Here is an 11870-nt window from a genome sequence, read left to right on the forward strand (position 1 = left end):
AAACGCTTTGTTCCTCGACATAATGTGCATTGCATGTAAACACTCTTGCCTTTTATTTAAAGTAATGAAAAGTCCTGGCTGTATTTCCAATGTGAAAGCGCAGTGCTGGGCTGACCGCTCGCCATCGCTGTGTCTTCTGATTGAAAGACCACGCAGTAGTGCAGTAGGCGTGGCCTACCTACGTGTGTTGTCCAAATCTACTCTGATTGGCTTACTGTGCCGTTGTCTCGCGTCTCCCCGCCCCACACGAAAGCAGAGTAAAGAAAGGCTGAACGAGCAGCATGCCAGATGAGAACAGCTTTAATAAAGTAACGCATTGTATTTTATTGTAAGTAACGGGAACGGCGTTATAACGATGTAAAAAGTAATTAGTTAGATTACTCGTTACTAAAAAAAGTAACGCCGTTAGTAACGCCGTTATTTCTAACGCCGTTATTCCCATCACTGGTGATGTGTATCATTAAAAGTGCTTTATGAATAAAAGTGAATTGAATTGAACTGAATGGAAGCTTTGTTCTTCTGATTGCTCATGGATACTGGTGATGATGTGATGATATAGTGTTAATATTGTGATTAATTCTAAATGATCACTACACACTTGTCTGAGATCACAGATATTGTGATATTTTGTTATGAAATAATTACAAGCAGTTAAAATTTGATGAAAAAATGATGTGATGACAATGTTAAAAACTTGTGCTACATCTTTTCATAATTTCTTTTGCAGTCACTAAAATGATCTTTAATCATAATGTCTGGCTATTGATGAAAAAACAAAAATGTGCATAAGTGTTGTATTGCAAATGCAACTTTATTGTGCAAACTCAACAAAAACAGCATTTTAGACACGTTAAAAAAAAGTATGTTATAGATGAGAGAAAAGCTCGCATACATACGTGCACATACTGTATGAAAAAAGTTTATATCTCCATGAGTCAGCCCGTCTGATTGGTTTGGAACAGTGACGTGTTTAAAAACAAGTCGTAAAACAGAAACTTGACATCCCACGGAATGTAATGTAGATATTTCCAGCTCATTTCTAGTAAACATAGCAAGCGTGACTCTGTATGAATCAGCAATGGAGTCATGAGCTTCAAATTTGTATTAAAATGTATGCAATGTTTTATTTTATTTCACTAAAACTAATCAAATCCAATGTATAAACATGAATGTTTAGACAGTTCATATATATATTTACACAGAGAAATAAAAAATATTCAAAATGACTGTGAATATCATTGTATACCGCTATACGTTTGGTTATTGAATGGAAGGATGCTTTATACAGAAAAAACTGATAATGATTAAAAAAAACCCTCTTCGAAACCAATAGTAATCCTTTGCATAATGGAAAATATGAGATCTGAATATTTCTTCAAACCAAAACAAGGCACACAAATAAATACTGCAAAATTTAAAAGTACTTTTACAAAGATTTTTATAAAGAAATTTATATTCATGAGTCAATATAACATCCTGGAGCATAAGCATCATTGTTTATCATAGTTATGAGCTGTGCATTTTACTGGATATTAATCAAATTGCAAACCTCACAGTTTAAGAGGAAATGAAAATGAAAATGAAATTTACCGAATGCAAATGGAAATATTTGTACAAGTACAGTACATGGTCCTAAATACAATATAAACTTTAAAACTTATCAACCAAGCTGATCTTTATATAGGTTCTGAGGAACCTATATAAAGGTCACATTACATGCTGAGGTCCATGAACTAAAGGATAATTTTAAAAAAAGGGTAAAATATTAAAAAATTTGAGTGGTTTGTCCATTTATTTTTGTGGTAGCATCATTATAATATAATAACAAAGTACTGTGCAAAAGTCTTAGGCACCCTATTGTAATTTTTTCATACAAACTTTGTTATAGATTTCTATTTTATGACCTCTACATTATCAAGTCAAAACATTACGAAAACATTTTAGAGTCCAAACGTTCGTTTTCCAGCACAAAATTAAATGTTACAGAAGAAAAAAAATGTTTGAATAGCATATTACACAAGAGAGCACTTTTCAGATTACAAAAGAAAGCATAATGAAGGCTGCTGGGTTCTCATCTCATCTCATTATCTGTAGCCGCTTTATCCTTCTACAGGGTCGCAGGCAAGCTGGAGCCTATCCCAGCTGACTACGGGCGAAAGGCGGGGTACACCCTGGACAAGTCACCAGGTCATCACAGAGCTGACACATAGACACAGACAACCATTCACACTCACACCTACGGTCAATTTAGAGTCACCAGTTAACCTAACCTGCATGTCTTTGGACTGTGGGGGGAAACCGGAGTACCCGGAGGAAACCCACGCGGACACGGGGAGAACATGCAAACTCCACACAGAAAGGCCCTCGCCGGCCCCGGGGCTCGAACCCAGGACCTTCTTGCTGTGAGGCGACAGCGCTAACCACTACACCACCGTGCCGCCCTGGCTGCTGGGTTTTGGTGCAAAATGAAGAAGCGAGTGTGACAGTCAAAGTGTCCAGAAGAACTGGTTCTGGTTCTGGAAGATGCTCAGTAAAACCTACAGCTCATTTCCACATCAAACTGCACTCACTGGACCTGAGACGACTACTTTTTTTTTTTAAACCAAAGGGTCGTCTCACACCAAATATTGACTTTGTTTCATTTATTATGGCTTACTGATTACTGTTTATGGTATTTTTTTTAATGTTGAAACATTTCATTTCATTCTTTTTAAGCCATTTTTGGTCGACATCATTTCTTTACATGCATGTGCCTTAGACTTTTGCACAGAACTGTATATCATAGCTTGAGTCACACAATAGTAAATTTTTAAATGTCTTATTACCTCATTATATCATCAATATATCATATTTATATTATATACAGTGTGTGTGTGTGTGTGTGTGTGTGTGTGTGTGTGTGTGTGTGTGTAACTGCCATGTACCTATTTCCTCATACTGACACAAATTTTAGATTAATTCAATTAATTTTGATTAATATAAGTGAGAATTTCCTTTTTCTTTAACAAAAACTACAGACTATGACAAAACTATTAGGTACAGTGGAGCTACTGTTAAAAATATATTATTGGAAATGTTCTACACTGATCAAAATACAAGTTGGTTCTTTGTGTGTGTGTGTGTGTGTGTGTGTGTGTGTGTGTGTGTGTGTGTGTGTGTGAGAAAAACACAAGATGTGCCAGGTTTCCCATGCCTGTCTAAAGTGGTTGTTTATAATAAGTTCCAGTGATTAGAGGTCCACTATCGCCGATGTGGCTGTGCCTGAGCGTACACGTCATTGGAACGTGTGGCCTGGATCAGCGTCTGCAAAAAAACCACCAACCAAACAAAAAAACCCCATCAATAATATACTTTTACTACATTAACATATCCAGTACATCAAGGGTGTGATATGATATTAGTGATAGAGAAGTGTGAAAAAGTTAACATGCTGTTGATATGATATTGTTCATCTCAGAAGGAATGAGTGTCTATGAAAATATATCTATATTTATGCCATGACTAAAATATATTTCAGGTTCAAATTTAGTGAGTGATTAGATGATTAAATCATTGGAGGAAAAGCTGCATTTGAAGATTTTCATTTGTTTTGTTATTGCTTCATGTGAAATGTGAGACAGCTTTGTTACTTCTGTCACTCCCTGTTACAGAGCATTTCAGCAATAGTCATGTGGTTCTCTCATGTGATCATCTTCGTCTAACTCACATACAGATTAAAGAACATGGTGTTTTTGGATGAGAAGGAGCCACCTCCCAAATAATATCTACTGAGGGATAAGGTAGAGGGGCCAATACTTTATGTAGATTAAGAGATAGGCTACAGTCTGTAACTGTACAAAAGAAAGAAAGAAAGAAAGAAAGAAAGAAGTCATTAGAGATGGAGAAATAAATAGAAATAAATAGAAAAAAGAAAGTAGTGATTAGAGACAGAAAGAAAAAGAAAGAAAGAAGTAATTGGAAAGAGAGAAATAGGATGAAAGAAAGAAGAAAGAATGTAATGATTAGAGAGAAAGAAAGAGAGAAAGATTGAAAAAGTGAACAGAGAAAGAAAGACGTAATTACAGAGAAATAGAAAGAAAGAAAGAAAGAAAGAAAGAAAGAAAGAAAGAAAGAAAGAAAGAAAGAATCATCGTCTTCTTTTATACAATAAGTGGCAAAGTTTGTTTGTTTGTTTGTTTGTCTTGAGCTAACGTCACTATTTCCCGATGGATTTTCACCAAATTTGGCAAGTAGGTCCGGAGATGACCTGAAATTTTGCAGATATCAACAAAATTCATGTACGGGGCCCCAGGGATGTCCCTGAGGGGCACAACATCCACCCACCCCCTCCCTCAATGTCTTTCACATAACATTTATCAATACAAACTCTCGACAGATCTTCACTAAACTTGGCACATAGGTAGAGGAGATAGCCACAATTTGGCAGAACTCAGAAATTCCATATTTGGGCCCCATGGGTCCTTGGTGGGCCCCTGAGTGGTAGATGTTTGTATTTTTGTTTGTCTTGGGTTAACATCATCATTTCTTGATGGCTCTTCACCAAATTTGACATGGAAGTCTGGGGGCAAACCAGAATTTTGCAAAACCCAAGCAACGCCAGGTAACCTGCTAGTTAGAGGTAAAGAAAGACGGAAAGAAAGTGAAAGAAGTGAATAGAGAAAGACATAAAAAGAAACTAGAGACCTGTACAGGTCTGAGCTCAGCCTTTGTCTGATTGGGAGCTAGAAGCTACGGTACATAAATAGAAAAAAAAATAGCCCGCTCAGAAATATGTCAACACCAGGATTCAAACCAACATCGCAAAATCTATTTCTTCCTTGGATAGCGCTCTAGACCACTCAGCCACAGTATAGCTTAAGGTTATGTAACATGGCACTTGCATAGTCAGTACGCAGTGGCGCCACACCACGACTGTGGAATCACTACCTGAGGTTGGCACGCCAATTACATTCTTAAACACGCTTGAACTCAGTTCAGCACACACATACAGACAGGCGCCTCTATCAGCTTCAACCAAAGACTGAGCCAAAAAAGAGAGAGAGATTAAAATAATAATAGTGACAGGGAGAAACGGAAAAAGGGAAAAGGCAAAAAGATAAATGATAAAGAACAAAAAGTGAAAAACCTGAAAAAAGAGAAAGAAATGAAAGATGAAGAGAAAAAGAAAGAAAGTGTGGAAGGAAGAAAGGACGGACAGAATAAAGAAAAACTCAAATCGAAAAAAAGAAAGTGATGGAAAATGCAGGTTGCAAGGAATGCAAAGGAAGTGGAGAATTAGAGGAAAGAATATCAAGGTGAAAAAAGAAAAGGAAGAAAGAAATATAATGTGAGATACACAGACAGAAAGAAAGAGGAGAGAATGAGATAGAAAAGGGGGCTGTACAATGTGAACCTGCAATGTGGGTGTGTTTACAGTATGTACATGAATGTAAATCGTTGCTGCTGATTGGACAGCCGGAAAGCACATTGTGACATCACAGGATGGCAGAAATTCAAATCCAGGAACATTCCATGAAAGTATTTCAAAGGAAAAGCTTTGAACTTTAAATATTTTAACAATGTCTTGGTGAATCAAAACCAGTTTGAGGAATTGAGTTCAGCTGGAAATAATAATAATCTACTACTACACACACACACACACACACACTTTACCTGATAGTCAGGGTCAGGAGGTGGAGGTCCTCTTGCTGGACCCCTTGGTTGACGTCCCGGTATCGCTGTAACGCAGAAACAAATTCTAAGAGTGCTTGTAGTGCCCGTGTATTTCTGTGCATCGTTAAATGTGTGTGTATGCGTGTTTGTTACCTCTTTGAGGAGCAGCAGTTCCAGACTTCTTCCTTGTGCAGAAGTAAACTAAAACCACGATCCCGAATGTGAACAGTACATCTCCGATTACCAACAAAGATGCAGTCGTCATGTCCAGATCAACACAACTCTGACACACTGAGAGAGAGAGAGAGAGAGAATGAGAGATGGTAAATACAAATTAACTAGAATTTTAACTTATATTCTTAATACTTACATAAGTTATTATAACATACAATTTATATAACTTGTGCTATATAACATGATTTTGTGTGGTTGTGTGAAAAATTGTTTTTAAATTTCTCTAATTAGTGTTGTTGTGTAACTTAACACAAAAAATTATCTGTAAATTACTTTAATTATTGTTGTCCTGCTGCATAACCAGAAGAGCTAGCGTTAAATAGCTTGAGGTTTTATTGTCTCGGTTCTTAATACAAAGCTTAGCATCATATGGCTTGAATTGTTGTTGCTAAGCATCGTGCTAAACATCATGAATGCTTTTGATTCAGCTTTATTAGATGTTGTCCTGCAAGTTAATGCAAAAACTAGATTTCAGTATCTTCAGTTTTCACTGTCCTGGTACTCCAAAGATTGGCTCTGAAAACCTTATTTTTTAATGACAATAAAAAAAACAACAACTCCCCCCCTTAATTGATATCGTCTTTGCTTTACATAAGTTTAATCATTATTGTCTTTGTGCACAACATAAACAATAGTGTTTAAATAACTTTAATAGTTTTTGTCTTTGTATGTATCGTTAAAAAAATCACTTTAATTGGGTTTGATTTGAATCGTTCAAACATATAAAAGATTTTAAATTGATTTGTCCTGAGACTTTGTATTAAAGATGGGTTCAATAGCTTTATTCATTGTTGCTTTGATATGTGTCCTGAAAATGAGCGAGGTATAGCTTTAATTCAGATTGTTTTGCAACCAAAAACATCTAGAATTCCCACTGTGTTGCGACCTGAATGGAAAATGGTCTTAATTATCTTATGTAGCATTAACATACACTTACCCTTGGCCTTGATGTAGAAGTAATGCGTTTTTTCTGTTGTTTTGCACTTGTAAAATCCATTCATCTTGTCATCGTAGTTCCTTAGGGTCAAGATCCCTGCTGGTTCTTTAGTAATTTCGTTGTCATTTTTGGACCATGTCACCTCATTTTTTTCATTAAGTTTACAGTCCAGCGTGACTGTGAGATCCTTTATATCCACAGATCCTTTAGTCAGAATGTCAGAACACACACTTTCCCTCAGTGAGGATGTTCATATTCACATTTGAAACCCTAGAGCACTCCCCCCCCATCACGTGATCGCTAGTGAACAGAAATGCAAAACTTCTGTGCGCATTGCAAACGTTTATCTCAAATAAATAATTCAAGCTAAAATTCCTTAACCTTTACCTTTCATTCTACAAGAGCACATTAATGGAATCGTCATAGACGCACACGATTCGTGTCAGATTTTTGTAAAAATTTATTTTCTGAATTGATTTTCACTTCAGATTTCAAAAGTACATACACATTTCATATGACTATTAAAAAACTGAGTACTCTCTGAGGAAACTGTTCAAGGTTCTAATGTAGAACCCCACATAAAGGGTTTTGTGCTTTTAGGAAGCTAAGAAGCTTGAACAGGTAAATCTTTTATTCCAATAATAAATGTTCATTATATGCTGCTAAAGCCATGTTTTATTAAAAGATGTGCAAAAACCACATGACCTGTAGAAGCAGGGCTCATATTCAGGATTAAGGATGTTTTATAATGTATTAACATGAATGCTCTGATCGTTATGTAATGACAGAATGCTAAAAAAAAAAGATTTGCTTTGCTGTCTTATAAATCTGAATCACATTTAATTCTTTAATGATAAATTCTTTGTAGCAGATAATGAAATTTCCTTTATTTTGTTGATTCATTATAAAAAAAAAAACATCAAAAGCTTTTCTCGATTGTAACGTGTGAAATATAAATATAAATATAAATGTAAAAGTAACAATGATGAAAAGAATTTTCTTTTTTACCAGATTCCCCAGCCACAACGGTAATGGCGACTGCGAAGAAGAAAAAGACGTATATCACTTGACTTCCGTTCATTTTGTGGATATATTTCTCTTTCTCGTAGCTTGGCTCACTCTTTTTTCTTAAAAAAAACTTAATAAATTCAAAATATCTACGTAGCAGAATGACTTTCAAAGAAAATATCAAGTATCCAACTAACTCTTGGTACTCTTGTCTGTCGACTTCTATTTCATCTACTCTCTCTCTCTCTCTCTCTCTCTTTCTTTCTTTCTTTCTTTCTTCCTGTTACCATTTTACAGGAAGTAGACACCGTCAGAATCTCACGGTTCCATCTGCACCTGTCACACATTATTTGTAAGTCACGCATTATTAAAAAAAAAAACTGCTTGGAGTCTTCTTGAATTTTTAATACCACAGCGTTGTTGAATTCTGGATTCTGATCGGTCAGAGGATGTTTAATTAATGTTCATGAAACTTTTCTATAACATCAGTTATAGAATATAGAATATAATATTGCAGTTTCTTGGTAACATGAAACGCACAAAAGAAAACAGAGAGGCTGCTGAGGGAATGACTAATTTGTTTGGTAATGTTAACTGTAACCATAAATGGATAAAAAAAAAGTCAGTGTTCTTTAATAAATAGAGATTTGTAATCACTGGCAAATTGCTGTGGTATAAGAGGAATACAACACTTGGCGGTGGCACGGTGGTGTAGTGGTTAGCGCTGTCGCCTCACAGCAAGAAGGTCCGGGTTCGAGCCCTGTGGCCGGCGAGGGCCTTTCTGTGCGGAGTTTGCATGTTCTCCCCGTGTCCACGTGGGTTTCCTCCGGTTCCACCCACAGTCCAAAGACATGCAGGTTAGGTTAACTAGTGACTCTAAATTGAGCGTAGGTGTGAATGTGAGTGTGAATGGTTGTCTGTGTCTATGTGTCAGCCCTGTGATGACCTGGCGACTTGTCCAGGGTGTACCCCGCCTTTCGCCCGTAGTCAGCTGGGATAGGCTCCAGCTTGCCTGCGACCCTGTAGAACAGGATAAAGCGGCTACAGATAATGAGATGAGATGAGACAACACTCGGCTGTTTTATATGAAAATAACCAATTTCAGGCTGTAATTTTGTTTCATCAACACCATGCCTTTGTTGATTATTTTCCTATAACAGTATGACGGAGTGGGTTTATTTCTGTAACATTCAGGAAAAAAAAATATTAGAGAGGTATTTTGCAGAAAACAATCCTAAACCTTTATCATTTTGCTTTATGCTTTTTTAATGAGAGTTTTTATGCTTTTTGGCAAGACCTTCATATATCACGAAGAATTCATTTTACAAACTTTCTGCAGAGTCGTTTTTCATCGAATTTTGACTCTTTTGGCTTGCCATATGACCCTCTGGCTCCATCAGGTGGAGATATGAACTCAATCCACCTCATATTACAATAGAAAAGGTGTTTTTATTTATTTATTTATTTATTTATTTATTTATTTTAAATAATTGTTCTGCTGCAGTATAAATTTGCTTTTGGCTCCACTGGCTGGTTCAAATGTTACATGTAACATATTTGAATTATTTCAGGATTTACGAGGCGACTCGCACACAGTCTTGCAGAAGCGCCATCTTTTAGAGAATATTTGTTTACTCTTTCATTTGAACTTTGTCACTTTTCTTAAGAAAATGTTACGCACTATACCTTTGACTTTTCTCTGATATTTTCCATTTGCGCTCAGCACAGTGTTTGTCAGTCTGAATGACAGTCAAATCCAATTCATTTACTTGGATTCTCATGGAAATAAACTGCTGCTGGATTAAAACTGTTTCATAATAATCCACAGCATGGTGTACTCATCATGAGGGACTGATATCAGATTTCTTATTATTTTTATAAATATTTTGGAAAAGGTGGCACAGTGGTTAGCACTGTTGCCTCACAGCAAGAAGGTTCTGGGTTCAAGCCCAGTGGCCGACAGGGGCCTTTCTGCATGGGTTTCCTCCGGGTGCTCTGGTTTCCTTCACAGTCCAAAGACATGCAGGTGAGGCTAATTGGTGGCTCTAAATTGACTGTGAATGGTTGTTTGTCTCTATGTGTCAGCCCTGTGATGACCTGGCGACTTGTCCAGGGTGTACCCCGCCTCTCGCCCCTTAGTCAGCTGGGATAGGCTCCAGCTTGCCTGCGACCCTGTAGAACAGGATAAGGCGGCTAGAGATAATGAGACGAGATGAGGTGGCACAGTGGTTAGCACTGTTGCCTCACAGCAAGAAGGTTCTGGGTTCGAGCCCAGTGGCCGACAGGAGCCTTTCTGCATGGGTTTCCTCCAGGTGCTCTGGTTTCCTCCACAGTCCAAAGACATGCAGGTGAGGCTAATTGGTGGCTCTAAATTGACTGTGAATGGTTGTTTGTCTCTATGTGTCAGCCCTGTGATGATCTGGTGACTTGTCCAGGGTGTACCCCACCTCTCTCCCATAATCAGCTGGGATAGGCTCCAGCTTGCTTGTGACCCTGCACAGGATAAGCGGTTATGGATATTTTAGAAAAGTTTTAATTTCACAGAATAAACTGGATCTGGAGTGAATAATCCTGAGCGATAACAAATATTTCATCAAATAAACACACACGTGAAAAGCAACATATATCACTTTTAAACTTTATTATTATTATTATTATTATTATTATTATTATTATTAATTGCTTGCAGTTGCTTTGCTTAAGCTTAATGTATTATTTTTAAGTCTATTTTGTACTGCATGCTTTTTAAAAATAAATATATAAGCTTCTGATTTATGCCAGTTTTCACCTTCAGTTTTAATTACTGAGTCAAATTTCAGTGTACAAAAATAAACATATACAGTGTTTATTTACATATACATATACAGTGTGGTTGGTCTTAAGTCCAACCACAACTACCAATAATAACTTATCAACCTTTCACCTTTAACTACACACACTTCTTCTGAAACAATGCATACTTCCTGATTATTTAACCAGATACCAGAAAGGATAAAAAGCACTGCTTCACCTTTAATCTCATTGGCTTATCTGAGGGTTTTAAAATAGCAGTTTAGTGCTGGAGGTGTGCACGAGACTCCATTTTAAATCCCATTCCTGTTCGCTTACACAGTTATTATTTATTACCTACCTGTGATATTTTATAATAAACACAGTTGTTTCATTTTTCTAAAATGAAAATGCTGTACTAATATAAACCACAATGAAGCAGTTACTGGGGATGAGCGAATGAACACAGGAAATTCATCACACACCGCTACGTCCAGTCTGCTCCCATGTGAATGAAAATGACCTTCATATGAGACTGCATGAAAAAAAAAAAACTCCTGTAATTTTTATTGGGTTCTGCATTATCCCAGTTCTTGTACATGCCACATCAAAAAAAAAAAAAAGTACACACACATACACACACACGTTTGTTGTACTATCCTTGTGAGGACCTTCTCTTGACACTATGCAGCAAATTAACTCCATATTACACCTAACTCAATCTCTAACCTTAACCTCAGTATGGAAAAGCAAATATTTTCCCTTTGTTTTTTTAAATAAAAGTTTTGTATATAATATTGTCCTTGTGAGGGCCAGTGAAATGTCCCCACAATGTCAACATTCTCAGATATCCCTACCATTGTGGAGACATGTGGTCCTCACAAAGATATAAAAACATTTTTTTAATTGTAAGGCGTGCTGTATAGGATATGGCAATTAAAACAAACTGCATTATCTAACAAACAAAACATTTTGCTAATTTATTAACAATGTTAATAAAATACACAGTATATAAGTAATTATTGATTTATTAATATGTTATAATTAAGACAGCATATTAGGGTCATTGCAGTTAAAAAAAAATGGAGCTGAGGTGGTGGTGGTGGGGGGCTGTTTGTAATATTCTGGGGATAAATCACTTGAATTTCCAAGCTTAACCATCTGGGGTCTGAGCGTATTTTCTGGTATGCTAATGATTTTGGCATGCTCTGATTTTGTTGTCAGTTTCAACAAATCTATGCAGTATTTTTAAAGTTATATGACTTTTTTG

General features: G+C 36.6%; 1 protein-coding gene across 1 annotated transcript; it reads right to left on the reverse strand.

Annotated features, from left to right (window-relative positions):
- Positions 1–792: 792 nt before the first annotated feature.
- On the reverse strand, positions 793–8112 carry LOC132900978 (T-cell surface glycoprotein CD3 epsilon chain-like). The gene is made up of 5 exons (XM_060943388.1): positions 7832–8112; positions 6824–7027; positions 5806–5943; positions 5653–5717; positions 793–3303 (listed from the first exon to the last, which is right to left on the reverse strand). The coding sequence occupies exons 1-5, from the start codon at positions 7902–7904 to the stop codon at positions 3241–3243; spliced, it is 543 nt and encodes a 180-aa protein (XP_060799371.1). The 5' UTR covers positions 7905–8112; the 3' UTR covers positions 793–3240.
- Positions 8113–11870: the final 3758 nt, after the last annotated feature.

Source organism: Neoarius graeffei, chromosome 16, assembly GCF_027579695.1.
Source record: "Neoarius graeffei isolate fNeoGra1 chromosome 16, fNeoGra1.pri, whole genome shotgun sequence".
NCBI classification, from domain to species: Eukaryota; Metazoa; Chordata; class Actinopteri; order Siluriformes; family Ariidae; genus Neoarius; species Neoarius graeffei.